General features: G+C 41.9%; 1 protein-coding gene across 2 annotated transcripts; it reads right to left on the bottom strand.

Moving 5' to 3' along the window:
* Nucleotides 1-83: 83 nt before the first annotated feature.
* On the bottom strand, nt 84-18,123 carry kmt2ba (lysine (K)-specific methyltransferase 2Ba). 2 transcript variants are annotated; one of them, XM_079485330.1, is made up of 37 exons: nt 17,707-18,123; nt 15,622-15,688; nt 13,733-15,142; nt 13,434-13,630; nt 13,183-13,308; nt 12,940-13,096; nt 12,176-12,386; nt 11,776-11,828; nt 11,344-11,577; nt 11,148-11,254; nt 10,931-11,044; nt 10,682-10,795; nt 10,393-10,539; nt 10,206-10,298; nt 10,013-10,130; nt 9,825-9,932; nt 9,438-9,625; nt 9,168-9,269; nt 8,888-8,998; nt 8,675-8,745; nt 8,304-8,431; nt 8,135-8,217; nt 7,926-8,060; nt 7,636-7,794; nt 7,436-7,553; nt 7,275-7,353; nt 7,011-7,171; nt 6,767-6,913; nt 4,432-6,691; nt 3,963-4,082; nt 3,763-3,881; nt 3,264-3,392; nt 2,930-3,182; nt 2,640-2,747; nt 2,419-2,502; nt 1,813-1,942; nt 84-1,704 (listed from the first exon to the last, which is right to left on the bottom strand). In XM_079485330.1, exons 1-37 carry the CDS (start codon nt 17,995-17,997, stop codon nt 1,429-1,431), a joined length of 8,508 nt encoding a protein of 2,835 aa, XP_079341456.1. In that variant the 5' UTR covers nt 17,998-18,123; the 3' UTR covers nt 84-1,428. The 2 variants fall into 2 exon arrangements, with proteins under 2 accessions (XP_079341456.1, XP_079341457.1); XM_079485331.1 differs by having other exon boundaries at nt 9,168-9,266.
* Between the last annotated feature and the right edge of the window lie 193 nt (nt 18,124-18,316).

The following is an 18,316-nucleotide window of genomic DNA, read 5'->3' as shown; positions in this document are numbered from 1 at the left end:
ATTTGACCCTCATGAGTAAATATATTTCTACCAACAAACAAAGTGAGATGCACAATATAAAACATTCAAGGCTGCAATTCGTTCAGACATTTGTAAATCTTTATTACGTATATAACATCATAAATAAAAAAGTGCGTAGAAAATTTTACAGATTTAGAAATTCTTGTATACAACTATATACAAAGACTGAGCTGGATGAACTCTGCTCCCTCATGCGCAATGACGGAATCAAGCCTCAGTCTTCATTTATAATTATAAACCACAATTCTGTACAACAGCACAAGAAAAAAGGGATCTGGGAATTTCAAGGATAAACAAATAAACAAAAAACCTAACAAACAGACGTACAGTCACATTGCATAAAATCAAAGCTAGTGTGGGATTATCCCAGCATACTTGCTATTGTTTGTACTTCACTAGCTGTCACTGGCGTACTGAGCTACTGAGGTAGTCAACCCAAAAACAGACAACGGTAGGCCACACCCACATTTGTATGTTTTAGCAGATGTCCATTAATACTTGTGCATGGTGTTATTCAGATTCGAAGTTAAACAGAGATGGGGATCGCACAAGTGATCCAAGTATGCAAGACATTACGACAAACACCTCCAAAAGACTGGCCTTAATATATAAAAAACATAAAAACAACAGATTCTTAAACCTGTTCGGAATTGGGGTACCTACTCACATCTAAGGAATCAGACATTATGCATAAAGAAGCGAAATTTCAATACTACGAATGGTGTGCTGTTATCATCTTAAGCGTTCGAAGCAAACATTTAACTTAAATTAAAACACACAGTTAAGGGAATTTAATCTTGTCGGGCTGTTCTGCTATAAAGGTGGTTTGGTGCCTTGGTTCATATATACAGTGCTAACAATTCTCGGGGAAAAGAGCAAAGATTATTAAGGTGCTGTTGAGGACGACCCATCTCTGGAAGCTCCTCTGAATCAGTAGCAAAAATAATCGGCTCCTTTTATAAACCTCTGGGTATCTTCCACTATAAAAACTACTGTACAATGTCACTCAGCTCATTTATACCATTCTTCAGATGTACTGCATTACCTGCAAGGATTGAAAGGCATGCTGAATAAAGACAAAAGACAAAGGGTACCCAACAGTTTGAGCAGTTCTTAGGTCACAATTCTCCATCAGAAGCTAAATGCATTTGGGAATAAAGCGCTAGACATAGGTGGATGTTAAAATAGCATGGTTGAATGATCAAGGAAATAAAAACAGCTCATATGAGGTAACCACTCATGCCATGCTGGTGGTCTTAAGTCGCTACACACCATCTGCAGAACAAAAACACTCTTCTTAATGTTTCCCTTACGTTCCTTCAGAATACACTGATCTCTAACACTTATCACATGGGTCCCCTCCTTCAAAAACAACTCCGTTCCAGAACTCCACCTAGATAGTTGACTCTAGTTAAGAAAGCGTCTGCAGCGGCGGGCACCACAGTTACAGTGCAGTTTGCTGTTGGCATCCTCAATGGGGAACTTGTAGTCGTAGGTGAGCTCCTCTCCGCGGTAAATCTTGCGCAGGGCGAAGATTACGATGTGCTTCTGGCCCTCCACGTTGATGACTCTTGAGTAGCAGTTAGGGTCGCAGGAGTGGTTGATGAATCGCGCGGCGTTTCCGTGCATGGTGGCGTCCACCACATCAAAATCATCAATGCGAAACATGTAACAGCCGATACCCTTTAGGGAAAAGCAGGTGGTCACAAAAAATACAAAAACAGTGGAGGATAAGGAAACAAAAAACGGAGCAGAAAAATCCAGATCGTGTAAGATTACAGTAGCGCATACCTTACTGTCGTAGTATTTCTCTCTTTTATCCGTGAGAACGGAGCGGATGACATTACCGGCATACTCGATCAACATCTCTCCAGCCTCAATGTTCCTCTTGCAGAAAAGGCCGCGACCGTGAATAAGTGATCTAAAACAAGAAAAAAATACCACAGTTCACCCAAAAATGTAAATTCTGTCATCATTAAATCACCTTCGAGTTGTATACTCAAATCTGTATACATTTCTTTGTTCTGATGAACGCAGAGAAATATATTTGGAAAAATGCTTGTAACCAACAGTACTTGGACACCATTGACTACCATAGTAGGAAAATTAGCTTTCTTCAAAAAACAGAGCACAAAAGAAGATATTTTGAAGATTGTAGGAAAACAAACAGTTTTCCGTGAGACACTTTTGGCGACCATTGTAATTTTCCTACTATGGTTCGAAACATTCTTTCAAATATTTATCTCCGTGTTCATCAGAACAAGAAATGTATGCAGATTTAATGTACAGAGTTTTCAGGATGAACTTTTCCTTTAAGTAGCGCTGGATCGGTCATTATCGATGTCATCAACATCATCTCCTATTTTCCAACAAACTACAATCCTCCTTCTCCATTACCTGTAAACACCTACAGCTTCTTTAGAGGTTCTTTCCAAGTGTCTGAACCTCATCGCCACGGGTAACTCAGTACTTGTAGCCCGTCTAAAAAGAAGTTGAAGATATCACAAAAAGCTCAATAAAGCTGCTTTATATATAATGTTCTGGGGCTGTTCTGCAACTCTATAAACAAATCGTGTAAAAAACATCTTATTCAAAAATCTTATTACTCAATGTCTTACCTGCTGGATTTGAGCGTGATATCATCCTCTTCATCATCACAAGGCCTAGACTCGGGAAGCTTGCGATGCTGCGACGCCAAGAAATTGAACATATCAAAAGTAGATTTTCTGTAGGGTAAGAGGCGTTTTTTTATTTCAAACCAAAATGAAACAAGATAAAACAGATTCCGATTGAAATAACACACTAATAAAGTATCTTTAGGCAACATCCTACAAACAATCTGCACTGCACAGATAAAGTCCAAGCTTTTAATATTATTTACAGTCACATCGGGGTTCAGTTAACTGACCGTTCGTAGACCTCAGCGCGGGCACATCCACTGGGGTTAATGGGCAGCTCCTCTTCGATGTTGTCGTGCTGATGGAAACGGAACTGATGTTGGTTGCAGAGGGCGGCACCCTGCAGCTGCTCCAACAGGAAGAGAACGGCGTCGTGAAGGATGCCAAGAACCCTGGCCCCGCTCACCCTCGTAACCGGCAGCTGCTCCAGCCGACAGCCTGTTCGTGCCTCCTGAACACCATCAATCACTGCCTTCCATGCCACTGTAGAAGCACATCAGTGAAAAGAAATTACAAGAAGCCAAAGCATGAAAGAAGCTAATGTCCGAGTTTGCGCTAACCGACCATCCACGCTGTCCGCTTCTATGTAGAAACCATCATCACTGGTTATCTGAAAGCGCAGTTGAGGCTGATATTGATTGACATATTTGTCCTGCTTGCCAGGTGATGGAGAATCCTCATCTGAACTCCAACCTAAAATGACACATGAAGTGTGATCAATACGAGGGCCGTCAAACGATTAATCGGATCCATAATTTCCGTTTATTTACATAATTTATGTCTGTGTACTGTGCATATCAATTTTGTGTACAGCGAGAGAATTCCAGGCCTGGTGCTCATCCTTTTATGCTTCCTGAGCATAATTTTTTTTTATATTCACTTTTATATGTATTCATGTCTTTATAAATTCAAAATTAATTTGCACAGTGCACAGACATATATTATGAAAAATAAAATACTTGGAATCAAAATACTTGGTTTTACATCGTAAACAAGTATGATGGGTACACATTAAAGCTATAAACAGACAATTCTAAGATGATCAAAAAATTCATATGATCACCTGCATAGGGAGCCCAGTCAGAAGTGTCACCCTGTTTGGAGCTCATCAATTGAGCTTTTCCACCATCTTGTGTTTCTCTTCCCTGTGGTAAGGTGGGCTCCACTTCATCTGGAGTCTTCCTAAAGAGAGAGAAAAAGCAGTATTGTATTTTTCTGCTTGTGCTGATATAACAATCGGATTTCATTTTCATCACTACTAACCTGTCTGGTTCAACCAGCTTGGATTCTTCATGTGGCGGCTGTTTGGGAGATCCAGTGTCTGGGTTGTCAAAGTCGAGGACATCCTTAACACTTGGTGTCTTCATCCGAACCCTATTTGATCTAAACATATTCAAAGTAATATTCTTACTATTACATGTCAGAATTGGTATAATTGTTAAGTAGTATAAGGGATAAAACTCTTGCATTATTTATTCACCCTCATGTCATTTCAAAGCTGTATGACTTTCTTTCTTTTTCTGTATGACTTTCTTTCTAATGTAGAACCCCAAGGTAGATATTTTAAAGAATGTCGGTAACCAAACAATATTGGACCACATTGACCTCCACTGAGACATTTCTCAAAATACTGTCTTCGGTGTATCATAGAAGAAAGAATCATACACGGGTATGACATAAGTGAAAATAAATGATGACGGTTTCTTTAAATTTCACAAACTTTGGTCCTTGCCTGTTTAAGTCTTCTTGCGAACTAGGGGTCGTGTGGTCCATAAAGTCAGTCCTGCACTTCTTCACACCAATTCGATCGGTCACCGACGACACTCTCTTAACCTTGACCTGAGGTTTCGAGTTGGCCAAGATATTCGGCGGACTCCGCAGACGAAACTGAGATGGTTGACTTGACTCCGACGAAAGATGTTCATTGAGGTGGGGAGACACTCGAGGAGGATTCAAAAGACTTGCCGTTTCTCGATGACTTGCCATCGCCTTGTCTATTATCGCCTGGGCCATTTCCTCCTCCCCACCCTCCCGTGCGTTTCTAAACATTACCCTGTCCGTCCCCTCTATCGGCTGACTGATACTTTGCAACTGGCTTCCGATGTAATGTTGAGGTAAGCTGCGGATCAACACTTGGGTTGCTTGTGCGGCTCCATTACCGCTGCTGTACGATATGATACGCGCCGGTGCGCTTTTGGCGAGATTGTCCTGAGGGACGGGTATGACTGTAACCTTAGGAACGGGTCGCTGGATAATGTTACCGCTGTGGATTATCCTGGCGATCTGGCTGATGTGGGCATACGAGGGGGAATTGGCGCTGTGTATTTGGAACGTGTTGGTCTGCTGGTTTTTCACCAGAATCTGTCCGGCGCGGTTCACCAGCAGGACCTGGGGTGAGTTGGGTGTACCTGGTAAACACTGCCGCGGAGACTGTTCTGCTACCGGTTTCGGCATGGCGATGCGTATGGCGATGGTACGACTCTTTGCGGTTTCCTTTGGGGCTTGTCCAAAGCCATTTATTACAGAGGCAAGTGGAGTAACAGACACGGGAGGAGATGTTGAGACAACACTGACAGGCACAGAATTAGGAGGTACGTTCATCTTAATAGCTTTTAATAGTTGAGTTCTGGGTTGTACGGTAATGTAACGTCTTTGCGTAGTTGTGGTCGGCTTAACGATCACAATATTTTGAGCTTTACTCGTTGTAACAGCCAGCGGTGAAGCTTTATTTAAAACCTCATTCTTGTTCATGGATGAGGAATCTAACACTTCCCCAGGACCTGCAGATTTTTCCTCCACGTCCAAAATTCTGCCGTCAGCGGATATAAAATTTCCACTGGTGTCATCGAGAAACACCTCTTTTGATTCACTTTCCAACAAGACCTCCTCTCCAGTTGTAACAAGATGTGTCAAAGACAAATCTTGATCTTCTAGCCCTCCGGTTCCAGATGCTTCATGTTGGCTAGAGACAACAATCAAGTTCTCCTGTAAAGAAGTTATTTCCGGTTCTTCACAGGTCCTGGACTGATCAACGGAATCTCTAGGACGTTGATTCTCAACAGATGATATTGTGCAAACTAGCTGCCCGTTGCCAAGGGATCTGCCCTTGTTTGGATGCTTCAATGGCTCAGAATCCCGACTACGAAAACGATTCCCTACTTCCTGAGTATCGCCCTCTGCGTTGGCATCACTTGTGTCGCTCTCGGAATCATTATCAGCTCCGTCTAGCTGTGAGATGGACCCTGAGTTAGGATGGACATTATGTCCTACTTGTGAAGAGTCTTTGGCGGCCTCGCGGACCACTACCGTGCGAGAGAAGTTTAAGTAATGGTCAGCATCCTCATCCACCGAGTCTACACCCATCTGCACCTCTGCAGTCGCAGGACACGACGTGCCCTTCACGTCTGCGCTGTATTTGGAAGCATCTTCAGCATCATTATCACCACCTTGTGTGTCACAGTGCAGAGCCACATTCTCATTAAGCAAAGCCTCATCAAATTCTAGTTTAGCATTCAGCACAGAAGCCACAGCAACATCTGCGTCTGAAATCAGTTCTTGAGATGATGATATGATATCCATCACAGGGATTCTGTGGCTTGGCACACAGGCTGCTCCTGCATCTTCAGGTGGTGTCATTTTAAAAGGCAGTTGATGTTGTGGAGAGAGGCAGACAGACCGAGGACTTCGGAGAGCCGCTCGTGGCGGTGAGGGCCCTGAGGTGGAGTAAGAGGGAGATAAGGGAGGCCTGCCTCTTCTTCGAGGCGAGGTGGCGCTAATGAGGTTCTCGGTTGCACCAACGGGTGAGACGGGGGGGCTAAACGACAGTGACCGAGGGTGAAGTGCACCCCCTGATCGCAAAGTCATCGGGCCTGACAGGACAGCAGGGGGAGGAGAGGCGTTTTGACTGCGCGTGGAGTGCCTCCGCGTTGACCGTCGTGTCTCGTCGAGGTCACTGATGGTCAAAATATGATGGGATGTGGAAATGGCATTTCCTGGAAAAAACATAAGATGAATATTTGCGGCTTAGCTTACATTGAAATTTGACGTTATTTGTCAAGTATTCTCACCTGGAGAAGGCAAAGGTCTGAACATTCCTCCTGCTGGTCTCCTGCTATGTGACATCTTAGCTCCTGCCCCTGAGTCTTGTTTGGACTTGGAGGGGGTTGTTGGGGACAGCCCAGGTGAACAATGCTCATTGTCCGTGGCATTCTCATCTATGAGGCAGAAACTTTGTAAATATCACTTTTTAAAAAGGTTTCACGACAGCACCGAACTGTTTGATTACTGACATGCAAACATTTATATACACACCACTGTGTGCTTTTGGGCTGTGCACAATAGTATGATTTTCTCCCTGATCCATCCTGCAGTAAGGAGCTATGCACCGTGACGATGGATGCATCTCTGTGATTTTACAAGTGTATCGGCATCGCCTTCGAGGATTGACAGTGCTCCAATACCATCTAGAACATCTGAGATCACATCAAATGATGAGAACAGGTTTCTATGAAACAAGTTAATTTATAACTTTTTAATATTAAAAAGAATGCATAATATGTTAATCAGATAACTTACTGGTAACCAACTGGATACAATTTTCCTGAATTTGCAGACAGCTCTGTCAGAACACCAAGTTTCTGAACGTGTAGAGATCCTGCGCAAAGTGCGACACAACACATGGCTTGTCGTCTTTTCCCTTCGACAAGGCAAAATAAATACGGTATCACTTGACTTACCAATCATCACATTTATAGATTCTGGGTCCAATCCTGTTAAAAACTTCCTACGAAGATTGATTCCATCAAAATCCACATACACCCTCCTGAGAACTTCAAAACCATTTCCTTGCTCGATCTACAAAAGAAAGCTGGTTAGCTTTCTTTGAACTTCAGTTATACAGCAACTCTAAATAAAACATTACATAGGTGCTCTGTACCTTGTTACTTGTGAGGTCATGGTGTTTGTAACAGTATACGTTCTTGTCGGTCTGGAAGACACAGTTGCTTGCACGAGCACACATGAAGTGATAGTTACTTTGACAAGAGCTAAGACAGCATCCCACTGTTGCCCCATTCTGGCCACATCGCTCACAGCGCTGAGAAAGAGACAGCAAACCATTGAACAAATTCAGTCTTGCCCCTTACAAAAAAATCTATCTGCAATTTGTTTAATGTTATTTCATTAAACATTTAGTGTTTAAATCATAAAAAATGACTTAACACTAACCATGAAACGGCCCCTGGTGACAGCACTGTGAACATGCAGCAATGCCCCTTTCACCTCCCGCACTTCAGCCGACCACACGCAGCAGTTCACGTGAGCCCATTCATTCTGTCCAATGTACAGCAGCCTACCAGCATCCTATACAAACAGCATAAAGATAAGTAATTCAAGCAAAACCAACGTAACACAGAACAGTCCAAAATTTCACCTACATTTGGTTTGGCATCTCCAAGCTGCGGGCAGAGAGAGCACTGCCTTTCATCCACAAATGATGGAAGGTTTGTGTTCTGTAGGTCTGTGGTTCACGAAATAAAAAGTTAAAACACAAGATACAAACAAGAGAAGTGCAAAAGGCATGCAGATAACAATACATTAATTTACCATGTGATTTTGATGTGGGGTTTTCTTGGTCCACCTCGGGCCCTTTAATGGTGCGGTCCTGGTTTTTGAGCCATTGTGCATAACTGTGTTCATCACTTGGGGGAAGTGCTGCCTCGGGGAGCATACCACTGTAAAAACAATGCAACTATGTTTGGAAATACGTTTAACATTCTGCAAACTAGTTAGTGAAAATGACGTGTTCAATATTTCTGTTCGACCCATAGACTTCCAATTACATTCCATTACTTTTGTTTTAAATTGAGGATGAAAATGATTTATGCGGTAGTCAAAAGCATCACATAAATGTTGTTTATAGGACTTAAGGTGGAACTTAGTATGGACTTAATTAAAATACCAAATTAGGCTTGTACCTTGGTAATTCTTGCATATTCCATGTTTTAGGGTCCTGACACCTGAACCAGCTAAAAACTTGCTGTACTACCTGCAAAGACCAAATGATAAAAACAGCAAAATTTACATTCAAAATCAGGTTGTACGACTATCACACAAAAAGAAGGCGTTGCATTAAAATGGCCATCGAGCTTAAAAACTCCATTAAAGCCACAAGGAAATAAATATATTGCCTTTATATAGTTAATCTTGGCTTGACTGGTAAGCTTGAGATCCTCAGGATAAGATTCCTCTTTTTTTAGTCTATCCACTATGACTGTCACCACATCCTCATGAAACGCTTTCTGAAAGGACAAAGTAAATCGTAGTTAGTTTTAAAAATAATAAAAAATACTTTTTGTGAGGTTCAGGAGTATAAAGAATGACTCACAGACCTAAATAAATAAATAAAGATTGTAAAAGATTTGAATTGGATGGAAGCTAAACACAATAAGAACATGAAAAACATCTCACCAGAGAGGTGTACAGGTCCTTCTTTAACTTCTGCTCCACAACATGCAGACAACAGACAGACTGTTCCTCCACAATCTCCAAATCTGGACAGGCCTTGCACTGCTCCGATGAAAACATACAAAGAAAATCTATTGAAATCTTTAAAAATGTTTCATGATATGGTTCCTTCACCCTTTAACACTCCCTTTAAAAGTTGTTTCGACATGACACTGAAAAGAAAACGGAGCTGTCTGTTTATTCTCCAAACCAAACTAAACCATTTAACCTTACCTGTGAACAAACAAAGAGGAGGTGGGTGGACGAACAGTTCCTCAACTCATTCATGATCTTCTGCAGGCCGTTCTTCAAAGCTTCCTGAACCACTTCCTGCCAACCGCTGCGGAATGTCTTACTGCAGGCGGCGCAGGAGAATACCAGACTCTTACCCCGTAGACGACCCAAGATCTCGTAGAGATCGTCTGATGAACGATGATGGAAAATGACAAAAATTAAATACAATAAGAACCATTTTATTCATGTTAGTATGTGACCGGAATTTATGGTCACAGATTCTGCTAAACCACAAAACATAACCTTCTGTCTTTTAAAAACTAGAGAACAATCTAGAACAGTGTAGGGATCAGTGAGGAAATGACACACACACACACACAATCTCACCTGTGAGCCCCTCACACCTGGGATGGACCCAGTGGGCACACCGGGCACACTGCATCATGCTGCTGTCAAACTCTTCATAGCACTTCAGGCACACAGTGCAGAAGTTACCTGAGACAAACACACAAGGACGAATTCAGACACATCCTAATATTTCCGGCCGAACTGTATAAAAACAGTATTTCTCAGACCTTTGCTGTGGAGTTTGGTACAGTCGGGGCAAAGGTCCAGTTCGTAGTTCCAGGGTGTATCTGAGGATTTCCCTGGCGTCACACCACAGCTCTTACACCGAATGCACAGCATGCAAATCTACAAAGAAAAAGATTAATCGACTGGCCAGTAACAAATCAAGCATGTTATGCTGAGGAAAGACATGTAACTCACCCACGACATGTTCATTTTAGCAGGTTTTGGATAGGTGGGTCCCAAGCAGGCTGGGTGGTAGCAGTTCATGCATTTCTTGCACTGCAAAACTGGCTAAATGAGAAACAGAAGATCCACTGTCAGGTTTCCATCCGTACAGCCTCATCAACAACTTGTCAAACTGCTGAAAGTGTCAAATGTGAAGTACCTTTGCCTGCCTGCTCTTGCGGCCACAAACGTGGCAGAATTTGCAGCGTCTGCAGCACCAGTTCTCTTTGTTCTCCTCCTTCGGCCGATCGTCCGGAGGCAGACAGAAATGGTGAAAAGGCTCACAGCACATCTGACAGTAAATCATCTGGAAAACAATCAGTGTCACATTTAAAATCTCATAAGCATTATCATTCATGCTATTCTAATGAAAACTGATATTTTCTGACTGGTAATTTTGAATATTAATGTTATTCAGTGATTTACTAAGAGGTAGTTTGCAGTCTTACATCGTGTTGTCCCTTGCTGGCACAGAGCAGACACACAGACTGAGGCATGATGGGAACTGAAGTGAGAATACTCAATCCTCCCATCAACCACACATTCTGGATGTTACAATCTTCCTGCATAGAGTAAAACAAAAATGTTTGATTTAATTGTGAAACGGAACAAGCTTGAAGACCTTGGTACAAAAAACATGTGAAACATATGTTTTTATTTGTTGTTTAGTTTGTTGCCCGTTATCGTTTCTCCCTGACCTTGAAGTCGACGCGAATCTTATTGGTCGTCCTCTGTGGACACTTCACGCCTCTTTGGGTGAAGCCGTTTGCCAGTGGAGTCAAAACACTGGATGACACTTGTTCCGCTGAGCCCTGCGAAAAAAAGGAGAAATCAGTCTGAGCTTGATCTTCATCTTCCATCACGTTTCAAAATAATGAAGTTCAAAAAACACACGATTGCTAAATTATTATGTACCTTATCCGTTTTGCTTTGGGCCCAGAAAGCCCTGTAAACTCCCTGCTTTCTCTGTTTTGCCACTTCTTCTGGGGCAGTTACAGTGGAAGCTAAAGGAGCAGACACATCTGACAAACATGAAAAGAGGTTAGCCTCAGCAACACAGTTTTACTAAGTTACCCAGTCCTGTGAATATAAAACATAAGTTTATTCATACCACTTGACGGAATCTTTTGGGTCGTGCTGGTCTTTGTCTTTTCAGAACTGACACTCTCCGTATCGGAGGAGTAATAGTCCAGCAGTTTTCTGTAGGACATTGGCGTGACCTGTCGTCTGGGCTGCCTCCTGGTTGGGCTAAATGTCTGTCCTTCATCTCCACCCTCCTTCTCGTTTTCTTCGTCGCTGCTGTATGTGCCAGCGGCCGCTGCTGGCCGATGTCGCCTCATCTGGACTGCGTCAAAGAGAATTAGTCAAAAAGTGGTAAATAGTAATAAAATCCATTGGATGCACGCATGTCCTTGGGTCCCAGTATTTTTAAACTGCAACATCTTAACCAGATGCATGTGTATATTGTATGTGTAGTACATTATGAGAAAACTTTAATATTTAGTTTACTACTCTTGATTCAATACAATTCAAGACGACGTACCTTTGTTAAATCGCCTCGTCTTGTTCTTCTCGATCCGTGTGCACTTCTTCAACCTGTTGAAAATAAGGAAAATGCTCTTGATAATGATAAGTGCTTGTGATATGTTAACTAAACAGCTCCACAATGTTTTGTGCTTCGGTAATGTGATGATATTGAAAACTGTTAGCAACTGGGAAATCATTGACTATTTTGGTTCTAGGGCATATTTGACTACCAATTACATTTTTCTTACCATGGTAGTCAATGATCTCCAAGAAATGTCACTTGATAACATTCTTTCAAATATCTTTCTTTGTGTTCAACAGAACAAATACATGTAAACAGGTTTGGCACAACTACAGGTTGAGTATTCATTTTTTGGGTGGCAAATTTGAGTGCATGATAAATCTTCTTCACTTACACACAGCTCTGCCGTTTCTTGTTGGGTCCACCGAATTTGGGCTTGTCCAGACAGAACACACACTTCCCACAGTCCTCCAGTTTAGTGCAGCCCTTGCAGTGGAAGCAGCGAGTTAATCGCCTGCTAAAACCCACGCTTTCATATTTACGCCTAAACGACGGCTTCTGATCAACAGATTCTTCACTCTCAGGTTCTGAGTGAGATGCAACATCTTCAAGAAACAGAGTAAGAAATAAGTAGCTGACAAAAGAATAAGGGCAGTTTCATATAAGTCACGAGTAAAGATCATTTGATTTGTTTTGGAGTTTTTTGTGTGTGTGAAACCCACTGGGGCGAAATGTAAAAACAGCCTTAAAATATAACACAAATGTGAAAAAAAATTACATAATAGGAATGATCTATGTAACCAAAAACACTGTACAATATTTCTGCATTAAGACACGATACTTCTTCACAAGCAGGACTTTTAACGTTGATGTGAAACTTGCGTTGCGATAATGTTTTTTCTAATCGTGACGTATGTAACAGCTTCATTAGTGAGAAAAAAAGAAGGGAGGGGCCGAGACAAAAAAAGTCATGCAGAGGAGACATGTTGTCTGAAGGGGGAGAGAAAGTTTCTGATTTTGATTAGATCATGAAGGCACATAAATAAATAAAAATGACCCACACAAACCCTATTAACAACTCTAATATCACCTAAAAAAATGAATTGTACATTTTGGATTCAATGTGACTTTAATATATGGGTCAAAACAGGTGTGTACCCTCTTCAGCAGGTGAGGAGGTGAACCCCTCTCTCTCATGCAGCGGAAGAGCGCTAAGTCTGGGAATATCATCTGGAACCATGGCTCTGGGCTGTCCGAGTGCCACTGCCGCAGCGCGACATACATGCTTTATACGAGGACCACAGATCAAATTCTCCTGTGGAAGTGAAGTAACACAACATTACAATGTGCATTTATGCAAACAAGCTTCAGGGTACATACAAATGCATTATACAAGTATACCTGTGGAGCCTCTTCTGCGTCGTCTGCGACTATGTGCTTACTTCTGCCCCTGCCTCTCCCCCTGCCTCTGCCTCTCCCCCTGCCCGCTAGCAATCCATCTCTTACTCTGGCAGAGCTGGACAGAAGCTGCAAAGCATGTATGTTATGTAAATATAATTATCGAGATGTTTATAAAGGCGTAAAAAAAACAGAGGTCAAACCGAGGGGCATGAGTGACACACGTTCCCTTAAAAATAACTAAAATTATTTACCTGAGCAGATTTGAGCTGTTTCTGCTGGTCGATTTTAATCAGTTGGACTTTGGCTCTCTTCAGCAGGTGGAACATCCTCTTATTGGCACCCGAAAGATTTATTCTTTGGGTGGTACCACTGGGCCCCATCATCATCTGGTTGTTATGTCCACTAGGTACCATCTGTTCATTGGTGCCTTCAAGGTTGCCAGCCTTAACTGAAAAAAAACATTGGGGGAGAACGCAGCAGATAAGATTAAGGCATAAGGTTAAAAATGTTCTCTGTTACATTTAATTTGAAAGTGATAGCGAAATCCTACCATTCTCTTTTGCTGGGTCACACCCCTCGGCCAAAGATGACAGCGGTGACTGATCAGAACGTACTCCAATACGAATGACTACTTTTGGCACCAACCCTGGAGAACACACGTCCTGAATTTTTCTCCTTCCTGATTCCACAGTTTCTCCCTTATCGTGGGTCTCCATCTTAACAGCATCTTTGCCGTATAGTCTGTTACTAGCACTGGTGATGCGCTGCAACTTTCGTCGCGCCAGGCTTGCGTTGAGCTTCTTTAACTTCCAGTATATCTTGTAGTCGTTGGATTGACTGATTCTCCCGCCCCTTCCGCGAGGACCACCAGTGACCCTCGCAGAACTCAAAACGGGTCTGCCTCGCTGAGATTTCAACTCTTTCAAAATACTCATCTCAGCGTTCTTCAAGATCTGCGGCTCTTCCAAAGTCTCCTGCTTGATTCCGGAATCATGGGATTGGGAAATCTCTATATTTAGTTTGCAAGTATCCATCGGGATTTCAGACAGAGCTGTCTTCTTTGGGGATCCTCTTTCTGGGAGGGCAGACATGCTTGCGTCATCCATGAACCTTTTTGGAACCCTGATGACCCGGGAAGAACGAGCAGTAACAACTGGTTTGGCGGAGACATTCGTTAGTTCTGTCTGGCCTGCCGAAGTGGATTTCTCAGTCTCTCCAATTGGCTGTTTCTGTTCCTCAACCGGTTGAAATGTATGGCATGTAGAGTCCGAGTTTTTGTGGCCAAGCCGCCGTCTCTTTCTATGCATGCTGGAGTCCTGTCCTAGACTATCATGTATTTTTTGTTGCTGTATACTACCTGATTCTAGAGAGGCACCCTTTGGGATCCTCTTCTTTTTTTCCACTTGTGTTGGGGATAGAGTACCTTCTTGTCCACTAGCACCAATCTCCTTTCTCCTCCTCCTGTGGTTAACTTCAAGTGTCTCTGCATTTTCTGCCAGAGAGCTTTGGTCTTTAGTGGATCGAAGTCGAGAAGCTCTCTCTTTACTTTTAACTAATTTTGTAGTCCACACTACCTTGCCCCGCCTTCGCCGCCTTCTCCGTCTTTCCGGTTCACCAGAGCTTTGACTTTGTAACATTTCAGAAATGTTCTCCTCTTCCTTTGCTCCACTTTTATTTTCTGCTGCATGTGAGGACACAGATTTTGCATCCTGTTGGCTCCTGAGTATTCTGTTGTTTGTCTTCTTTGAACTGCCTAGACTCAAATGTTTCTCCGGTTCCGTCTTGGTCAACTTTTTTGCTGTAATTTTTATAACCATTTTGGGCCTCGTGAAAGTTTGGTCAGTTTTGGAATTATTTCTGTTACTCCTCATGGGTTTGTCAGATGATTTTTCTGGAGCTTTTACTTCTGCTGGCACTTTAACAGACTTCACCTGTGAGGATCCCGGTTTAAGGGTACTGCCTTTAAAAGAGTTGAAAATATATTTCATGATTTTTCAAATTAGAACCAGTGTTTAGAAAATTTACTTCTAGACTTAAAATATGTTTTTAAATTAAAAGCAAAAAGAGCAACCCCCCCCATCCCGGCATGAGGTCCTTGCTGGCCCTGCTTCCCTCTTTCCACCCTGTACTTCCCTATCAAGTCTATACTGTCCTATCAACAATAAGGGCATGAAAAGCCCTAAATATATAAAATATGGATATTGCAATGCAGCTTTAAACAAACATTTTGCTTGATGCAATTTGCAGATAACATGCACTCAAAAGAATTTGCATTTGTATTGTGCCTACAAAACACATCCAGCTGGACTCAATGTCTGATTCCTACAAATCCATCTCATCACACGTGCTGTCTCCTCAACAGTGAAAGTTCGCTTTTGTCTGCTTTAATACAATTTTCCAGACATTTTGGCACATAAGAACATTATCATAATAGCTTACTTGAAGAACCTTTGCCAGAATGTGAGGACCATCGGTTGTCCCCTTTAAAGCCAGAAAAGTCTCCCTCCTAAAAAAGGTGGAAAAATTATGATATTATTACAAAATTACATGTTGGCTCCATGCATAGTAATTGTTTTTCGGTGGCTTTAAAACACTTTAGCTTTACAAATTTTACTGATAAAATTTTACAGTTTCTTATGAGGTTTTTATTAGTACACAGAGCACAATTACAAATGACAGCACTATGAAATTCCAGTTTTCCTAATAACTGTTATTATTTACAACAGATACAAAAGAAGACAACGACTAATGCTGCCAAGTATATTTATACAAGAGTGATAACAGATCTACATAAGAGCACCCTAAAAGCAAAATACTGTATATTCAATACAAGCAATAGTTATACAGGCTGATACAGTACAGTAACCCATATCAGAGAACTGACACACTGAAATCCCATTTAAGTATCATGACATGACCCTTTGATATAGCAGATTAAACAACTTGAAAACTTATTGATAAAGAACTTTATAATAGCACTGAAAATAGTATCCAATCTAACATACAACTGTCTTTCTCAATATATTTGCATCTCCTGTACACACCTTCTGCTGTCATCAGTAGCTGAATGTTGTACTTACAGTTCCTCAAGGATCAGAAAGATTCAGACGTGGACATACTGTTTTCAACAGTATATTTTATTCAAGTTTGCATACAGTACAATGGAATGGAATGGTGATGCTGGGTAGACGGCAGATGCCCGAGTTTCAATCCATTTAATCAGATTGCATCAGGCTACAATATTGCATCTGTGTGATGGCACAGCACATCATAAGAAGTATTTATGTTCAGCTTTAAAGGGGTCATGTGGCGTGCTTTTCTGTGTCTTTGCTGTGTTATAAGTTGCCCATGCATTTATCAAAAATTTAAGTGTACGAACAAAACATGCATTCTATCTAAAACTGAATGCTCACCCAGACCTGCCTGAAACGCCTCGTGTAACCACACCCCCACAAATCTACGTCAGTTCGTGGTATGATTTAACTAAGACCGCCCAAATGTATACGCAAGTAAGGTGAGCGCACCTGTCGGTACAATTGCTGTGGAAGCTGATGTTCCAAATATGTTAAGAGGTGTTACATTTCTGTCACACGCTTGCAGTATTCAACCAATCACTACGCATTTGTTAACTGACCAATCATAGCACAACTCGCTGAGCAATGAGCTTTGTAAAGGAGAGGCGGGGCAAAGAGGAGCTGCAAACATGCATGGTATGAATAATCTTAAATGAATAAAGTTGAAATCGTGTACACATATTGCATTACATCTAAAAAACCCAGATAATATTCGTTTTAGCAGTGTCATACGACCCCTTTAAGACCACTTTAGATGTAAGGTTTTGAAAAAGCACGCGATAATTTAGTAAACCTTAAAGAGAACGTTTGCAATGAAGGGACTAAACATTGAATGAATAGGATTGGTTTTGTGATAAAGTAAAACGCAGTTAAAGGCTTCACTGCATTGCAATGATACACCCTACTGTCTGTCTGAAGATTTCTAGAAAGCAACAGTGCTGTCTAACATCCTAATATAGAATAACAACATTTACAGAAAGATCTTTTACTCTTCATGCAAGTTAGTAGCGATTGCAAACCAGAATACGATAAACTGCAAAAATGAGCAATTAAACCAAACTGACTTTTCCGGGTCACATTACAAAAACCAAGATTCACTCTCCGAAAAACATCCCATTTTTAAACCAGCTAACAAGTTTCTGCCACATTGTCACTGCTGACCCAGAAACGATCCCAGTATCCAGGGAAACCGCGTTTCTACAGTTAAACACACCGCCACAGCTTTAAAGTCCGACAAATGGGCCACTATATGATCTTCCTTAATACTTTTAAGAGACTACTCAAATCTGCAAACCCCAGGACCACGCAATCCTGCAGGTGAGGGCATCTCTGCAAAAACTGACACCCCCCCCCCCCCCCCGCCCCCACTGACAAGCACTTGTCATGCATCTCGCGCTCCTCTGTACTATAACGACATTTGATGTAACCATAAGCCGAGCAAAACCCTCACCTCATCGCTCCCGCTCGTACAGAATCCTGCCTCGCTCTGCCGCTTGTGTTTATCCGCCAGCAAAAGCAGCCGAGACAGTGACGGATCCTCTCTGAGCGTAGCTCCAACGTCGACAGGCCTTGGCCCTTTCATATCTTCATCTCTCTCCCTACCGACATGAGAACGTGTCTCCGTCTTTAGCAGGCTCCGAGACGTCCACCGTCGACCAGGGAAACGACAACGAACTGCGGCGGAGGTGTTTAAACCCGCCGCAGCAACCGAGGCTGTTAATCCGCCTCCTGCTGCCGCCATTATTACATACCACAACAACAACTACGACGCTGAGCTCTCGAGAGGAACAAGATGGAAAGGCGCGAGATAGCGGAGGAAACGCAAAGCATTGTGGGACTTTGGGTTTTTATTTTTAATAATAATCCCAAAGTAGTTAACTTTCATTTATTAATTTATTTAAAAAGTACCGCTATTTAGTTTTTTTCTGAGGCCTCTTTAAATAAAATATATATAGACTATAAAATAATTGCATTTTTGCACAAACTGTTCTCACAAAAAAAAAACGAATAGATTAAATAATCAAGTAATATATACAAAAAACAAATATATATTATATAAA

This window comes from Barbatula barbatula, assembly GCF_947034865.1.
Source record: "Barbatula barbatula genome assembly, chromosome: 21".
NCBI classification, from domain to species: domain Eukaryota; kingdom Metazoa; phylum Chordata; class Actinopteri; order Cypriniformes; family Nemacheilidae; genus Barbatula; species Barbatula barbatula.
This window is presented reverse-complemented; position numbering and strand designations above follow the sequence as displayed.

Excerpts from the sequence above, each read along its gene's own strand:
- kmt2ba (XM_079485330.1), bottom strand. The coding sequence starts at position 17,997 with ATGGCGGCAGCAGGAGGCGGATTAACAGCCTCGGTTGCTGCGGCGGGT. Across the intron at positions 10,131-10,205 it reads CTAAAATGAACATGTCGTGG|ATTTGCATGCTGTGCATTCG; the intron begins GTGAGTTACATG and ends TTTTCTTTGTAG. Across the intron at positions 9,626-9,824 it reads CAGGTGTGAGGGGCTCACAG|ACGATCTCTACGAGATCTTG; the intron begins GTGAGATTGTGT and ends ATCGTTCATCAG.